This window comes from Pyrus communis, chromosome 9 (assembly GCF_963583255.1).
Source record: "Pyrus communis chromosome 9, drPyrComm1.1, whole genome shotgun sequence".
NCBI classification, from domain to species: domain Eukaryota; kingdom Viridiplantae; phylum Streptophyta; class Magnoliopsida; order Rosales; family Rosaceae; genus Pyrus; species Pyrus communis.
The window spans coordinates 24,592,418-24,606,757 of NC_084811.1; the positions used below are offsets into that span (position 1 = coordinate 24,592,418).

At 34.2% G+C, this 14,340-nt stretch overlaps 1 protein-coding gene across 1 annotated transcript; it reads left to right on the top strand.

Moving 5' to 3' along the window:
• The first annotated feature begins 8,637 nt into the window (after positions 1-8,637).
• On the top strand, positions 8,638-13,749 carry LOC137746278 (B3 domain-containing protein At2g36080-like). The gene is made up of 3 exons (XM_068486352.1): positions 8,638-9,618; positions 10,001-10,230; positions 13,569-13,749. The coding sequence occupies exons 1-3, from the start codon at positions 8,757-8,759 to the stop codon at positions 13,623-13,625; spliced, it is 1,149 nt and encodes a 382-aa protein (XP_068342453.1). The 5' UTR covers positions 8,638-8,756; the 3' UTR covers positions 13,626-13,749.
• The last annotated feature ends 591 nt before the right edge of the window (positions 13,750-14,340 follow it).

Below are 14,340 nucleotides of genomic sequence, written 5' to 3' on the forward strand. Positions count from 1 at the left end.
ACGTTGTTAATTTTTAAAATATGTTGGTTTTGTCAGTAAGATAAATTTAAAAGTGTATATTGTTGCTTTAAAAAGAACTGGGGGGAATATCTGGAACTTTGCCACCAACTTGGTAGATCCCAAATGGTTCTCCGTCCCCATGCATGTAGCTTTATATTAGGTAAAGGGTGATCATTATATGCCATGTGTTTTACTTCTCACCCCAGGTTTTACTTCTTACACACCCCTCTTAACTTCTAATCGTCTTATCGAATGAATTGAAGAAGTTTAATAGAAAAAAAAAAATTAACAAGAATATGTAAGCAGTAAAGAGGGGTGTGTAAAACCCTAATTTATAAAGACAAAAATCATTGCTAGTTTGCTAGAAAACTGAAATGCTCTGCAGTTTATGCAGTATGCTATTGCTATTATATGATGCATATAAAATATATCATTAGAGTTGGTCGGAAAACTCTCTAATCGTGACTGAAAAATGTAAATAATTATTTAAATTTACATATCTTTTTTGTCAGTGAAGCAAAAGTGATTGAAAAATCTTTCGAAAATGTGAATGTATTTCATTGCAAATACTCTTAAAACGGGATATCATGAAAATGTAAATGCAGTATTGGTATTTGCAGTTTATTTGTATTTTCACTTATATTTCATGCATTCTTTCCTTGAGTGATTATAATTTTAATTAAGAATCGTTTAATAACCATTTCGTTTTCAGTTTTTAGCTTTTGGTTCTAGTTTTCATTTTATTTAAATTCGAAAAATAAAATCTTGTTTGGTAACTACTTCGAGTTAAAAAAAAAAAATCAATAATTTTTTGTGGATGTGCTTGGGGTTTCAGAATCAAATCTATTTTCAATTTTGATTTTGATTTTGATTTTGTTTTTTGATTGAAAAAACTTTAGGGGGAGGGGAGGCTATTCCATCCTAGGGCTAGTGTATACCATAAGTCTTTTTGAGAAATTAGAGAGGGGTTTTAGCCCCTTTTTGATTTTTATAGATCGTCCACCAAGAGGGATTGCAGGGAGCAGGACTCGAACCTAGGCCTTGGTCTAGCGAAGAAAATGATCCTTACCAACTCAGTCAACCCTCGTTGGCATTTTCAATTTTGATTTTCATGCTATATATATGTTGGAGTAACGAGACTTTAAACCTTGTTAGAGACTGATGTTGAAAATTTTCTAAGTGTCGAATTCTAGGTTAAAATTAAAATCAAATGAGAGTATTCATGCATGTTTATGGTGCTTTGTCAACAAAACCCTAGAACATGAACAAGTTATCTAAATCGATTTGTATAATTTAAAACAAAATCCTTTCGATATGCATCTAAGACTTATCTTCAAATCATCACACATATTTGAGCTTTGATTTCTCTTACTGTAGCTTATCAATCAAAACATTTGGTAATTTGTAATCTATCATGTTTCTTGTTTTGCAATTCCTATGATTTCGTATGTTAAAATACGATTTTTACTAGTTGAAATACAGTTTTTACGAGTCAAAACAATGGGTTTGACATGAAAACCTCAGAATTTTGCAACTTGAAAGGAATTCTGCCTCGTCTAATGGACGAACCTGAAAATTTTGGAGGATTATGGGGAAAATTAGTGAACATAAAATTTGGAAACCACGAATTTTGGTTTTGTCAAAATTCAGTATGGTTTATAGATTGTAAATTTTCACTAAAAGAGGAATATATACTTCAATATTCTGTTTATTTATTCAAAGTGATATATATCCACGGTTGTAGGGCAAATTCTCTCGATTAATTCTGAGTCATCACATTGTCATCAACTAGTTGTTTAAGAATGTGATATATTTATATGAGAACAAAATAAGAATAAGATATTTATGAAAGAGTATCAAATAGGTGCCATGCATGCATGTCCATTGAACTAGAAATATAAGTTGAAATGAAGAGATGGATGCGTACCAACCTTGAGATTTTGATACATTGTTTGTGGCCTTTGAGGCGGTACATGTTTGCCAGTTTGGCCAGTCCCTCCTGTTAATGTACTGCTGATGCATCTGAAGAAGCAGCAGCATTAGTCACATATGTAAATTGCAATAAAGTAATCAATTATGATTAAGCATTCCTCATGTAAACTATAAATATATATATATATACACACACACACACACACACAACACACACACATATAACCTTAAGGGAAGAGATCTTTATTTTTTTATAAAAATGGAGATTAGTTGTTGAGTCTACACGATATCAAATTTTAACGATCCGAGTTGTCTATTTTTCAAGTTGCACCTCATAGATCATCCTTACAAAATATTACTCAAATCGAAACTATTTAAGACATCTAATTGGGTTTAAAAAGATTAACGAATACTTTGTTATATAGCAAACAATAAAATTTTATCTTGATAATTAAATAGGCAAATGATTTTAGATTGAATTGAATTTTTGCAAGGATGATCTATGAATTGAGACTTACAAACTAGACGGTTCGGATCGTTGAAGTTTGATGTGGAGTAGACCCCACACCTAGTTTCCATTTTTTGAAAAAAATGAAAATCCCCTTACATAAAAAGCCTATATGTGTGTGTGTTACTCCAACCCAGTATTTGTACAAGCATAGCATTTTCCAGAAAACCCAGCTTTTTACCTGACAAATATCTGATCATCATTTTCTATTTAAAAAATATATATTTTCATAGGAACTGAGTCAAGTTTCTAAAGTATTTTGGAGTATTTTATATTTTAAGAGAAAATTTAATCATTGTATCTTTAACAAAAGTTTAACGGTTAAAAATGTAGAGTAGAAAATACCTCGAAGCATGGTACTAAATTCCAGAGCTGAAATTGGCCAATAAATACATAAATGGTGAATGATTGATAAATTGCATTTTTCGTGATAAGAGCATCCTAGTAAGAAAATGCAAATGTCACATGCAGAAATGAAATCAAATTTCCATCCACAAGAGATTTAAATGTGGTTATTGCTCCGATGGGGAGGGATGCAATTTAACCCTGTAAAAAAATGCCTATTGAAAAATTTCCAGCCAAGAGATATGTATGTATGTCCATATACAGTATCGACTCGAGATGCTATGTAATTTCACACTTCCTGTGTCTTGCATGCAAATATTAGTACGGCCTTTTATCTCTGAAACCGTGACAGAAATAAATGCAAAAAGAGTGGCCTGGATTTTAGTGGGGGTTGGGAGTTTGGAAGGAAGTTCAATATGACCGGGGATATGAGATGGTACATTATGTGTAATTATATAATTTTTTATTATGTACATAAAAATATATGATGTACCATTCGTGTTCCGGTATTAAGGAAATTTTTTTCCAAAGTCTCACGGATCGGTCTTACAGAAACCAGGTGGTGTACTTGGGAATTGAAAAACCCCAGAAATGGAAAAATGTTAAACTACGTATTTGTTATCTTACTTTAATATTATAATTTTTTTTAGCTAAAATATTTTTGAAATTGACATAATTTTTTACTTTAACTTTTGAGATTTGAAATTGATAAAAATGATGCTTGAGTTTGTTTATCATTAATCATTTTGATCATTTTAATCATTCTAAAACATAAAAATAAAAAATTATATTAATCTCAAAAACCATTTTAATTAAAATTCATCTCATTAACTTCGTCGTATATCCCAAAGCCCCTCTTGTTTCCTGGTCTCTTTTAACAAGATAAACTATTTTTTATTGAAATAAAATAAATATATTTGCAGGCGAATTATGCAGAGATTACATGGCAGAGCTGCCTCACCCACCGATAGCTTTCTTTATGGTCAAGGATTCCCACACCTGGCCAAACGACATCTTTGAGGGACACTCGATTTATGAAAAAGATTTCACGTTAGTTTCGACCTTTACGTGAGTGCCTCTCTCACTTGACCATTTTTTATTCATAGGTTAGTTTTCGTTAAAGCAAATTTAAATTATATTATTATTAATTTATTATGAGATTAAATAATTTTTTTAATAAATAATATTATTTATATTAAAAAAAATAGAAATAAGTTTAATCTCATAGTGGACTAGCAATAATTTGATTCAAATTCACCTTTAGCGATAATCGAACCTAAGACCTCTCACTTATAAGTGAAGAGGAATACCACTAGACTGTAGTACTAAGTGGCAAAAAAAAAAAAAATTGTTCTTCTTACAATTTAAGATTTGTACCAAATTAGTTTAAGCAAATTTAGTTTTTTCATTTTAATGTTCACTATACAATACATACTTGGTTTTAGTGTGTTGTTGTATGCGGCTTTCATTTCTTGTTTTCTAGAACTCAACACTTACCAACTTGATCCTTACTCTACCATTGTGGGGTCTTTAATTAGGTTTTGTTAGAGTAAAATGTAGAAATATAGAGAATAATCCGAATGATGACTTTGAGGTACGACTTGAATCGTTTTCTTAAAATGTTATTTGTCCCCACTCGAATGAGTTTGCTAAAAGATTCTTGGCAAGTCACTTCCAGGATACAACAAAATATAAAATATTCGATTAGCAAAACCGAATTGTATTCCCTTAAAAATAAGTAGAAATAAATTGTATGAATGTGATAGAGAGAAAATAAAGTAAGGAATGTAGAAACAAATTTCTGAAAAAAAGTGTGTGAAACATTAGGCCACAATAGATATTTATAGGCATTAAAGCACCTGTTCATCGAGCTCTTTTATTTAAGTTGAAGATACACAAACCTTCTTAATAATGTTGACCCAAAAAACATGTCTTTTATTTAGAATTTTTAGAAAATAAATATCGTACTCTTCGTCAAAAAGAAAAAAGTATTGAGTTTTCCTTTGTTAGGCAGTTCTTGGCCTTCTTTCGTTTGACTGATATTGCGTAACCGATCAATTATATACACCGCCGTTGTGACAGATGAGACGTGTTGATGGCATGTTTTTAATTGAGTCAGATTAAGGCATATTGATAATCTTGTCTTTCCTTGCTAACTCGTTTACGCTCCGTGAAAAACAAGACAGTTGATTGATCTTGAAAACTTATTAGCCTCCTAACTTCAACCTAGACAAGACATTACTCGAATCAGCTTCAAGTTGTGCGATGACTTGAACTTGTCTTGAAATCTGTAATTCTATCTTGATCATTTTTGTGTGGACTCCTTTTTTTGAAGTTTTTATGTTTTTCACTCTTTGCACAAATATGAACGCTCAATTAGTGTTATAACATTTTGGAAAAAAAAAAATAGTGTTATAACATAACTAGTTTCCAACTTAATTAACTATGCGCAATATCAATAATTAAATTTTCGATTGTCTCATAATTTAGATGCATAATCCATTAATGAGATGAAGAAAATTTGAAATTTGAACACACAAACGCTAGTTAATTATAGGTGGTGTTTTAGTCCATTTAATTACTGTCACTTGGTATTACGGTCTAGTGGTATTCCTCTTTACTTGTAAGTGAGAGGTCTTAGGTTCGATTCTCACCAAAGACGAATTTGAACCACCTTATTGCTAGCACATTGTGAGGCTAAGCCCACCCCCTCACCTTTAGTGTAAATAATATTGTTTGTTCAAAAAAAAAAAAAAACCATGAATTATTAAAATTCCATGACTAATTTGTTAACTTAAATAACTATTTGCAATAGCAACAAAGCCTGAATTTGTATCAAAGTTGATCAACAAACACTATTTCATCATAGGGTGATCCAACGGTTGGAGATGAATTCCAGACTTGTATTTCACATGACATGTCTGGGATTCAATACTTGGCGTGGATGAAGGTAGACGATGACGGCCAAAGGAGGCTGAGAAACCTCTGTGAATCTTCTCGACCCCCATAATAGTGGATTGCCATGAAAAAGCTACCAACTGGTCTTCTTTTTAAAGAAAAAAAATTATATATAATATGTTTTAGTATCGTACAATAATTTTGTATTAGCTTTTAACGATGAATTATTAAAATCCATGACTTGTCCCATCAACATATGATTGAGAGATGAATTGCATGGTACATATCATGATAGGAATGAGTAGTAAGGTAAAGGACACAAACACACACAAATCCAACAACAACAACAACAACAACAACCACGTATGATTAATGTGTTTCGTGCATGTTCTACTCACTACTTAAAACTATAAAATTAAAACCAAGTGGTAACAATAATCCAATCCAATCGGACCTTTTTGTTGGGGGATGAAATGAAATTGGGTGTTGTGAATCTACCTGGAAAATTGAGGTGGGATTTGTCTGAAATTCATGGGGAGGAAGAAGACATAAAATCCCAACTAGAAATTAAAGATAATATATAAGAAGATATTATTAATAGAAAATAACAAGACACCCAGAGAGACAGAAGACTGAGACCCCAGTTAGTGTTTTGTTAGAGAAAGAAAGAGACGGGACTAGAAATGTGAGGAAAGGATTCAAACACGACTATACCTGTCCCAAAAACAAAGGCTATTTGTATTTGTGTTTGTATTGTATTGCAACAAATCTTATCCCATCCCATCCATCTCTCTCTCTCTCTCTCTCTCTCTCTCTCTCTCTCTCTCTCTCTCTCTCCCCCGCATGCTTATTGGAAAGGGAAGGGATCTGTGGATTTATTTATCCCACCTCCTCCAATCCCCTCTCAAATCCAGGCCGGAATGGCCAAACACCAATAATGCTATCCTGCACGTGATCAAATTACTGTTCTTCTTTACAGCTACATTTCATTTCCCCCGGCCTCCTTCTCTCACAAATATTGAAAAGCAAATTTACCATGGAAGATCGATAGATTATACATCCTTCTTGCCCAATGCCTACTATTTTCAATCTCGCTTTTCATTTGTTTAATTTATCGATGATTGTCAACAGCTGATAAATGCGAATTACACATACGTCAACAGCCAACATCTATTAGGGACTATTACGAGTTAAATAAGCCTTCGAAATTGGAATAATTCACTTCGCACTTGAAAACAAATTTCTGTCATATATGTTCTATCCAAACGTCAATGCACTAGAAAAATTTATAATACTACCATTATATAGCATTGATGTTGCCCAATATCCAACCAATTGTAATGACAGTTGTCTTCTGTGTATAAACGATTGTAAATCGTAATTAATACTTGCGTGTTATGCATATGCATGAACGGTTGAGAACTGCCATAATCATTTTGAATCAAACTTCTTGCATAAGTAATTTGGAGATAGGACAGACAAACTTGTTTGTTCATTTGAGTTCATGGGTTTACGAGTAGTATTAAACTTATTATCTATTTGTATCATCTCTCTATAAAAGTAAGGTTCATCAAGACATGTGGGCCCCACACCCTCTATTAAAAAGATGATACATGATAAAAATAGCATTTTTTTTTTCGTTAACTATCTAGTGTCCTGATACATATGGGTGGGTGGGTGGGTGGGTGTTGGGGGGGGGGGGGGGGGTGTGGGAGAATGTCTCAAGTGCCCCATAGATATGGTCTAGAGAACCAAGTGCTAGGCCGGGTTGGCCGTTGGATGGAATTGATGAAGAGCCAGGTGGCTAATTATTACGTCAGAGGTGTCCTACAATTTGATTTGTTTGGGAATGTAGCAATAACATGGGGTGTTTCCAAACAAATAGTAATCCACATTTGCCACAAAGAGATTCATCCAGATACATGCTCTGCCCAATTCAGAAAAAAAAAACTATAGTCTTCTTCGTTATAATTTACTTTTACACAACATTGTTATCCATCACACACAAAACCGACCACATTACTGTCATACTCTGTAATAGTCATAGACTTCAATATTATATGTGAAATTCACATACATTAAAGAAGGGGTGGATCCGCCGCATCACTTTTTTTACACAATTTATTTTTTGTGATGCCTACTTTGTCATATGTTTTAATGATCTGAACCATTTATCTTTTAGAACATCATTAATAGATAATCTTTGCAAAAAATTAAACAAATCCAAAATCATCAAGGCATTCATTTGTAGTGAAGAAAATGGACGGATACGGTTCAAAAAAAAAAAAAAAAAAACCTAAACCCTTAACCCAACGACGTTCATATGGTTTCAGATTTGGGTGTTTTCGATAGACATGATTTTTTAAAGTTATATATAAAAGGTAAACGATTTAAATCGCTGAAATATATCATAAGGTGAGCCCCACAAAAACTTGTGTAAAAAAATGATGTTGCGCATCTGTCCGTATTAAATGTTTCTTAAAGAATAACTTAAATGATATATGAATATAAATCCATGTGAAACGATTTAAATTGCTGAAATACATCATAAAGTGAGCCCCATAAAAATTTGTATAAAAAAAATGATACCACAAATCCATCTGTATTAAATGTATCTTAAAGAATAAGTTAAATGATACATGAATATAAATCCACGTGAAATCATGTGTATTAGACACTACCAACAATACAGTAATTTTGCGTCTTTTAACAGTATTATATTTAAAAATCCTCGTCACTCAAAATCCCAACAAAAAACACACAGAAAGCGGTAGTAGAATATGGGAATTTTACACTGAAAATAATGATTGAGTTTTTCCCTCACGCAAAACCTTAAAGTAGTACTCTTGTACTTACATTTCTCTCACTCTCTCTCTCTCTCCCCCCCCTCTCTCTTTCGCTCTCTCTTATTTCTCTCTCTAACATTGTTGTCAATATCTTGGGGGTAGCTAGCTTCATCAAATACCTCTCCTCAAACCCGTAATCTGCACGCCTATTCCCTCCCCTTCCCTCTCAGCCCCACACTCAATTTCTCCATCTCCATCCCCATCTCTATCTCTCCTTCTCCAAGAAAATGTCCATAAACCACTTCTCCTCAGACCTCTCAGAAACCCAGCGGTGGAATGCCAATTCTAACCCCCACCGACAAGAAGACCCCTCAAGACACCCACAAAGCAGAACCCATTTCATCCCCCAATTTTATCAAGACACCCACCACCCCAGTCACGCCCACCACAGTTTCCAACCCTGGCAGCTCAACTCCCAAGACCCCACCACACCCATGTCCCCCACCCATTTTCATACCCCCACTGCCACCCTCAATTTCAACCTCAACCACCACGACGCCGTCGACCCCAACGAATCAGACCAACTCCAGTCCCCGCCGCCGCATCACCGCGTCAACTCTGGCGACTCCGACGACGAAAAAGAGCCCATGTTCGAGAAGCCCTTGACCCCGAGCGACGTCGGCAAGCTGAACCGCCTTGTGATTCCCAAGCAGCACGCAGAGAAGTACTTCCCGCTCGGCAGCGGCGACTCGGGCCTCCTGCTGAGTTTCGAGGACGAGTCCGGGAAGTCGTGGCGGTTCCGCTACTCCTACTGGAACAGCAGCCAGAGCTACGTCCTCACCAAGGGCTGGAGCCGTTACGTCAAGGAAAAGCGCCTCAACGCCGGCGACGTCGTTTTGTTCGAGCGGCGCCGGGCCAACACGGATCGACTCTCCATCGGCTGGAGACGCCGCAACGCGGTCCCAGCGCACGATAGTGGGGCTGGAGGGGTTGAGAGTAGCAGTGGCGGGGTTGGAGGGAATAGTAGTGGTGGTGGCGGGGGTTGGACCAGGATGTTCTATTCTGCGCCGCATCACGGCTCGTCTTATCCTGCGCACCAGTATCATCATAGTGTGGCGCCATACCCACCTGACTGTCTACATGCAGCAGGTAATTTATATTCTTTTAATTTAATTTTTAATTACTTTGTAAAAACATAAATATAAACGTTTTTAATTCTTGCTTATACGCACGTGAAAGTGCGTGAAAAACACATTCCTATTACTTGGGAAAAATGTGCTTTAGGGTTTAGATTCTAATTGAATTGTGTTTATGTGTGATAGAAATAATATTGAGGAAAAATAAATCGAACTTAGGATCTCGAGTTCAGGAATAAATTGAATTTAGTTGTATCAGTCGACCATGATACACTAGAGACATGTGACCGAAACAAATAACCAAGTACATTGGTCTTTTGTATAATTAGGGTGAGAAATTGGGGGTATGTATTTAATTTCATGCATGTTTTGTAATAATTGTATTATTGTTTCAGGGTCCCGTGTTCAAAATATGAACCAAACAGCGTCAGTTGGGAACTCGAAGATACTGAGACTATTTGGAGTGAACTTGGAGTACCAGCAGCAGGCAGCTGAGCACCACGAGTCGGAACCATCGACCTCAGATGGCTCGTCGTCGACACTGTCTATGTCGAGCCAGGGTCCGACTCACGGCCAGCAGCAAATGTACCCTCGTGCTGCTTATAATTATGCCGACCAACGCAGGGTACGTAAACCCCCTAAAGTATCATTACCGTAATAATCATATTATAATTATGTGTATTATTATATGAGTATATTATGCTGTTGCATTTCCTTTTGCCCTTTTTAAAACCCCCATTTTGTTTCCTCTCACGAGTCACGAGACAGATTATTTAAGAGCAAATGAGTAAATTATATGGTCTCCTTTCTTCCCAACAAAACGATTGATTAACTTAATCGGTATGATTAGTGAATCTCTAATACGAATATCAATCTGATTGTTATAATGAGTATCGTATCAATCAACGACAGAATCCTATGTTATGCCATGTGATATCTATGTGGGTAGGAAGTCGAACATGTTTGGACATTGTTTTCCAAAAATGACAACTTTTCAGCCTACAGTTGAGCCAAAACAAAGGTTGGACCCAACCCATCTTTTTACCAAATTAATTAAGCTCAGTTTTTGGCTTTGAGTTGATTTTCTTCTGAATTTTTTATTAAAAAAAAAAAAAAAAAAAAAAAACGCCTCCATTGCAGAGCACGAGGGCAGCTTTTGTGGACTGGACTGGTGTGTTCATAGCATTCATGGAGCTTCCTTTTTTCCTATATCTATGTTAAGCCACATACACAAAATAGCTGTTATGCCATGTGGTATATTTCTAGGCACCGACTCCTTTTAAGGGCGGTCTCCTGTGGACTATTTGTTAGCTGTTATATGATCTTTGATTTTTAGTAATTTTTCTAAGGGAGACTTTGGATGCGGTTCCTAGCTATGAATATTCTTTGACTGAAACCTTGTTGGTTTTTAATTTTTGATCCAAGTCCCTGAAATTAATGTGATAATTTATTTCTATGTACGTTACTATATTTTTTAAATTAAAAATTGAAATTTATAGTTGTTTATATTAATGAGATTTTAAATAAAAACCATAGTTTGTGGGATTAAAAATATAAATATACTATTGTGTGTGTGTGTATATATAAACATGGGTACATTAATCAAAATTAACCAAAAAATTATTGTATCAAAACATGGGTACATTCTTCAAAAAAAAAAAAAAAAAAAAAGATATTAGGCTTAATAAAATTAGTAAATTTCTTCGATTAAACTTAACATGGATATATTCTCAAATCAAAGAAAAAAGAATGTACCCATATAAGTTTAAAAATGGATTAGGAAAAAAATTGAATAAGTTTTATATTAAAAAAAGGGTACATTTTACATATAACAAATTGGTATATTTAAGAATGAGTACATTTTAAGATAAAAAATTTTAAAAAAAATTACATGAATGGTACATATAATTAGCATGGGTACATTTAGCAAAATTAAAAATGGGTACATATAAATAAATAAAAATATGGGTACAAATACAAATAAAACTTTATAAAATATGGGCACAAAAAGTAAAACTAAAAAGAATATGGGTACAAATTAAAACTAAAAAGAAAATTGGTACAAATTAAAAAAGGGTTGCAAATTAAAAATGGGTACAAACTAAAAATAAAAATATATGATAAAAAATTTAGCCATAAATATAAATATACTAATTGTAACAGTTTTAACATTAAATGAATATATTTAGAAATAAAAAATATTTATTATTGAAATAATTAATGATGTTATTAATAACAAGGACCTTGATCAAAAATTGAAAAGGAATAAGATCTTAATCAATGGAGTAGCAAAAGGAAGGATGAGAACCTAATTTCTCCTTTTCCTAAAGAAAACATAGGTAAGAATACTTCGACTACGTTACCTCTTACCTCTCTCTACCGTTTCTTTCACAAAACATAGGTGCTCCTGTATTTTGTTCTTACTTGACTTTATGTTGTTCGGGAGCATTCTTGCTCACCACCAGAAACTATGGTCTATGATCACTCTACACCTAAACATCTGTCACGTGTCTTTTCACTTAACTTTGATTAATTTTTTTTCAAAATTGAAAAAGTAACATTTAATGTGAAAGTTAACCAGAGTTAGATAAAATAATACGAATTAGATAATTAGGTGTATATGGTAAACATATACGATAGTTATGATGGTGAACAATAATGCTTCCTATGTTGGTCTTTAATAGCTAGGACAGTTCAGATAATTAAGTGTATGGTAAACATATCAGATAATTAGACTCTACTAAGAGCTACTATAATAGGACGGCTCTAAAAAGTTTCTCTTATTCTCTAGGGTTTGGTTTTTTAGTTTTTTTTTTTCTTCTTATGATTCATTTTCCTTAGGGTTGAGCATTCAATTATTTTAAGTTTCTCTTATTTCTCTAGGGTTTGGTTTGTTAGTTCTTTGTTTCTTATGATTCATTTACCTTAGGGTTGAGCATTCAATTATTTTTGCAATATTTGGAAAATCTTTTCCTACTGTTTCCATGTTACATAATTAGTAGTCTAAGTTAAGGATGGTGGTTCCCACACTCTTTTTTACTTCTACACATCCCTTTCAATTTTCGATTGTTGGATCGAATGAATTAAAAAAGATCATACGGTCAGAATTACTAAAGAGTGTGTAAAGATAAAAATAAAAAATAAAAAAATAATGTGTGAATAGCATCACCTTAAATTAATAGTGTGAGATTTTTATTTTTTTTTGGTTGAAAAAAAAAGTAGTGTGAGATATCATAACTTGTACCAAACACTTCAGATTACAGATTGCACAGATCTTTAGTGGCAATTATTTAATTCTAAGCCGCCCAAATATTAATTGATGGTTTTGATGTTGAAGTTATAGTAGGCAGCAGTAGGCTTCTTTTAGGCTCGAAAAAGGATAAATTTTTCAATGTACTCAGAATACTAGCACATATATCATATGTCGACGTACCACTCTATATTTCAAATAAATTGAAAAATTTCTTCAAAAAACTTGTGTTAATTAATCCATGGGATACAGGTGATTTTCAAAACCCTAGAAATGAAAAAATGAAATTAAAGAAAGCAACGAGTTTGCCATTAGCACAAGGGTTTAGGGATTTGTGCTTATTCACTGTACGAATCTCAAAATTCAAACTTATGTAGTGGTGATAAATAAGGTGGTGAACATACACCACACTAAATGGTGGTGGACAAAAATACTCCCATTTATAAATGCATTTAGTATACGACTTTCATAAATAATGTGTTCATTTTCAAATTATTGTTGGCCTATTAAGTGATTGAAGTCCCACCTTCGTTGATCGAAAAGAAAAAAAGGGAGAGCACTGATTTTCACAAAGAAAATTTCTTAATAAACTCTAAAATATAAAATTTTCTGACACCTCATGTTTTTATACAAGTCTAGTTTATAAAAAGTCTCCTTGTACCATTTATCTTTCACAAATGCAATTGATTGATTTGTGTGTGTTTGTGTAACAGGAATTCACTGGTTTCTCTGGAGATGTCAACCCCATGAGATCAAATCGCCGAGGATAAAGATCTGCCGATGTGACGTCCTCCTTGATTGATTGACTTCAAATATTTTTATTTTTATTTTTAAAACACACCACTTGGGAAAAAAGGAAAGAAAAAAAAAATCCCCTATATTAATATTCAGTGCCCACAAGAAGAAAGAAAGAAAAAAGAGGGTACACATGGAATATAGTATCAGAAAAAATCCCAGATTTTCAGGTCAAGTCTGGGACAATGCAGGAAGAAGAGGTGAGGGGGAACCAAAAGGACGGTGCTGCAGGTAACGGGGGTGGAGAGAGAAGCTGGTGGGGTATGCTTAGAAAAAGTAGCTGGGGAGTGAAGTCATCGTTGTTTCTCCTTCCGTGGAAAATGGGAAATTTGGTTGGAGGAACCTGATATGTTAATTTAGTATTTGCCAGCACTGTTGAGATTCTGCCCGAAGATTTTTGATAAATAACAATGGAAGGGAAGGAGGGTATCGGATATGGTGGTCGTGATGGAAACCGGGTGGGTGTATGGGTGGGTGGGTGGGTGGGTGGGTGGGGAAGTGAGTTCAGTGGGTGCGAGTTGAACAGATGGATGGGTGACAGCAAAGCCCGGTGTCTTTCATTTGGTACTGGAGAGAGAGAGAGAGCTCTCTCCAATGATATCGAACACTATACTCTCCTAAATTTCTAGTTTAACCTTTTTGTTACAGCTAGTCGTTTCATTTTCTGATTAATCCCATGTAGCTAGCTAG

Bases quoted from the DNA above. Each gene is read 5' to 3' on its own strand.
- LOC137746278 (XM_068486352.1), top strand. From the start codon at position 8,757: ATGTCCATAAACCACTTCTCCTCAGACCTCTCAGAAACCCAGCGGTGG. The intron at 9,619-10,000 runs GTAATTTATATT...TTATTGTTTCAG, and splicing joins TGACTGTCTACATGCAGCAG to GGTCCCGTGTTCAAAATATG. The intron at 10,231-13,568 runs GTACGTAAACCC...TTTGTGTAACAG, and splicing joins ATTATGCCGACCAACGCAGG to GAATTCACTGGTTTCTCTGG.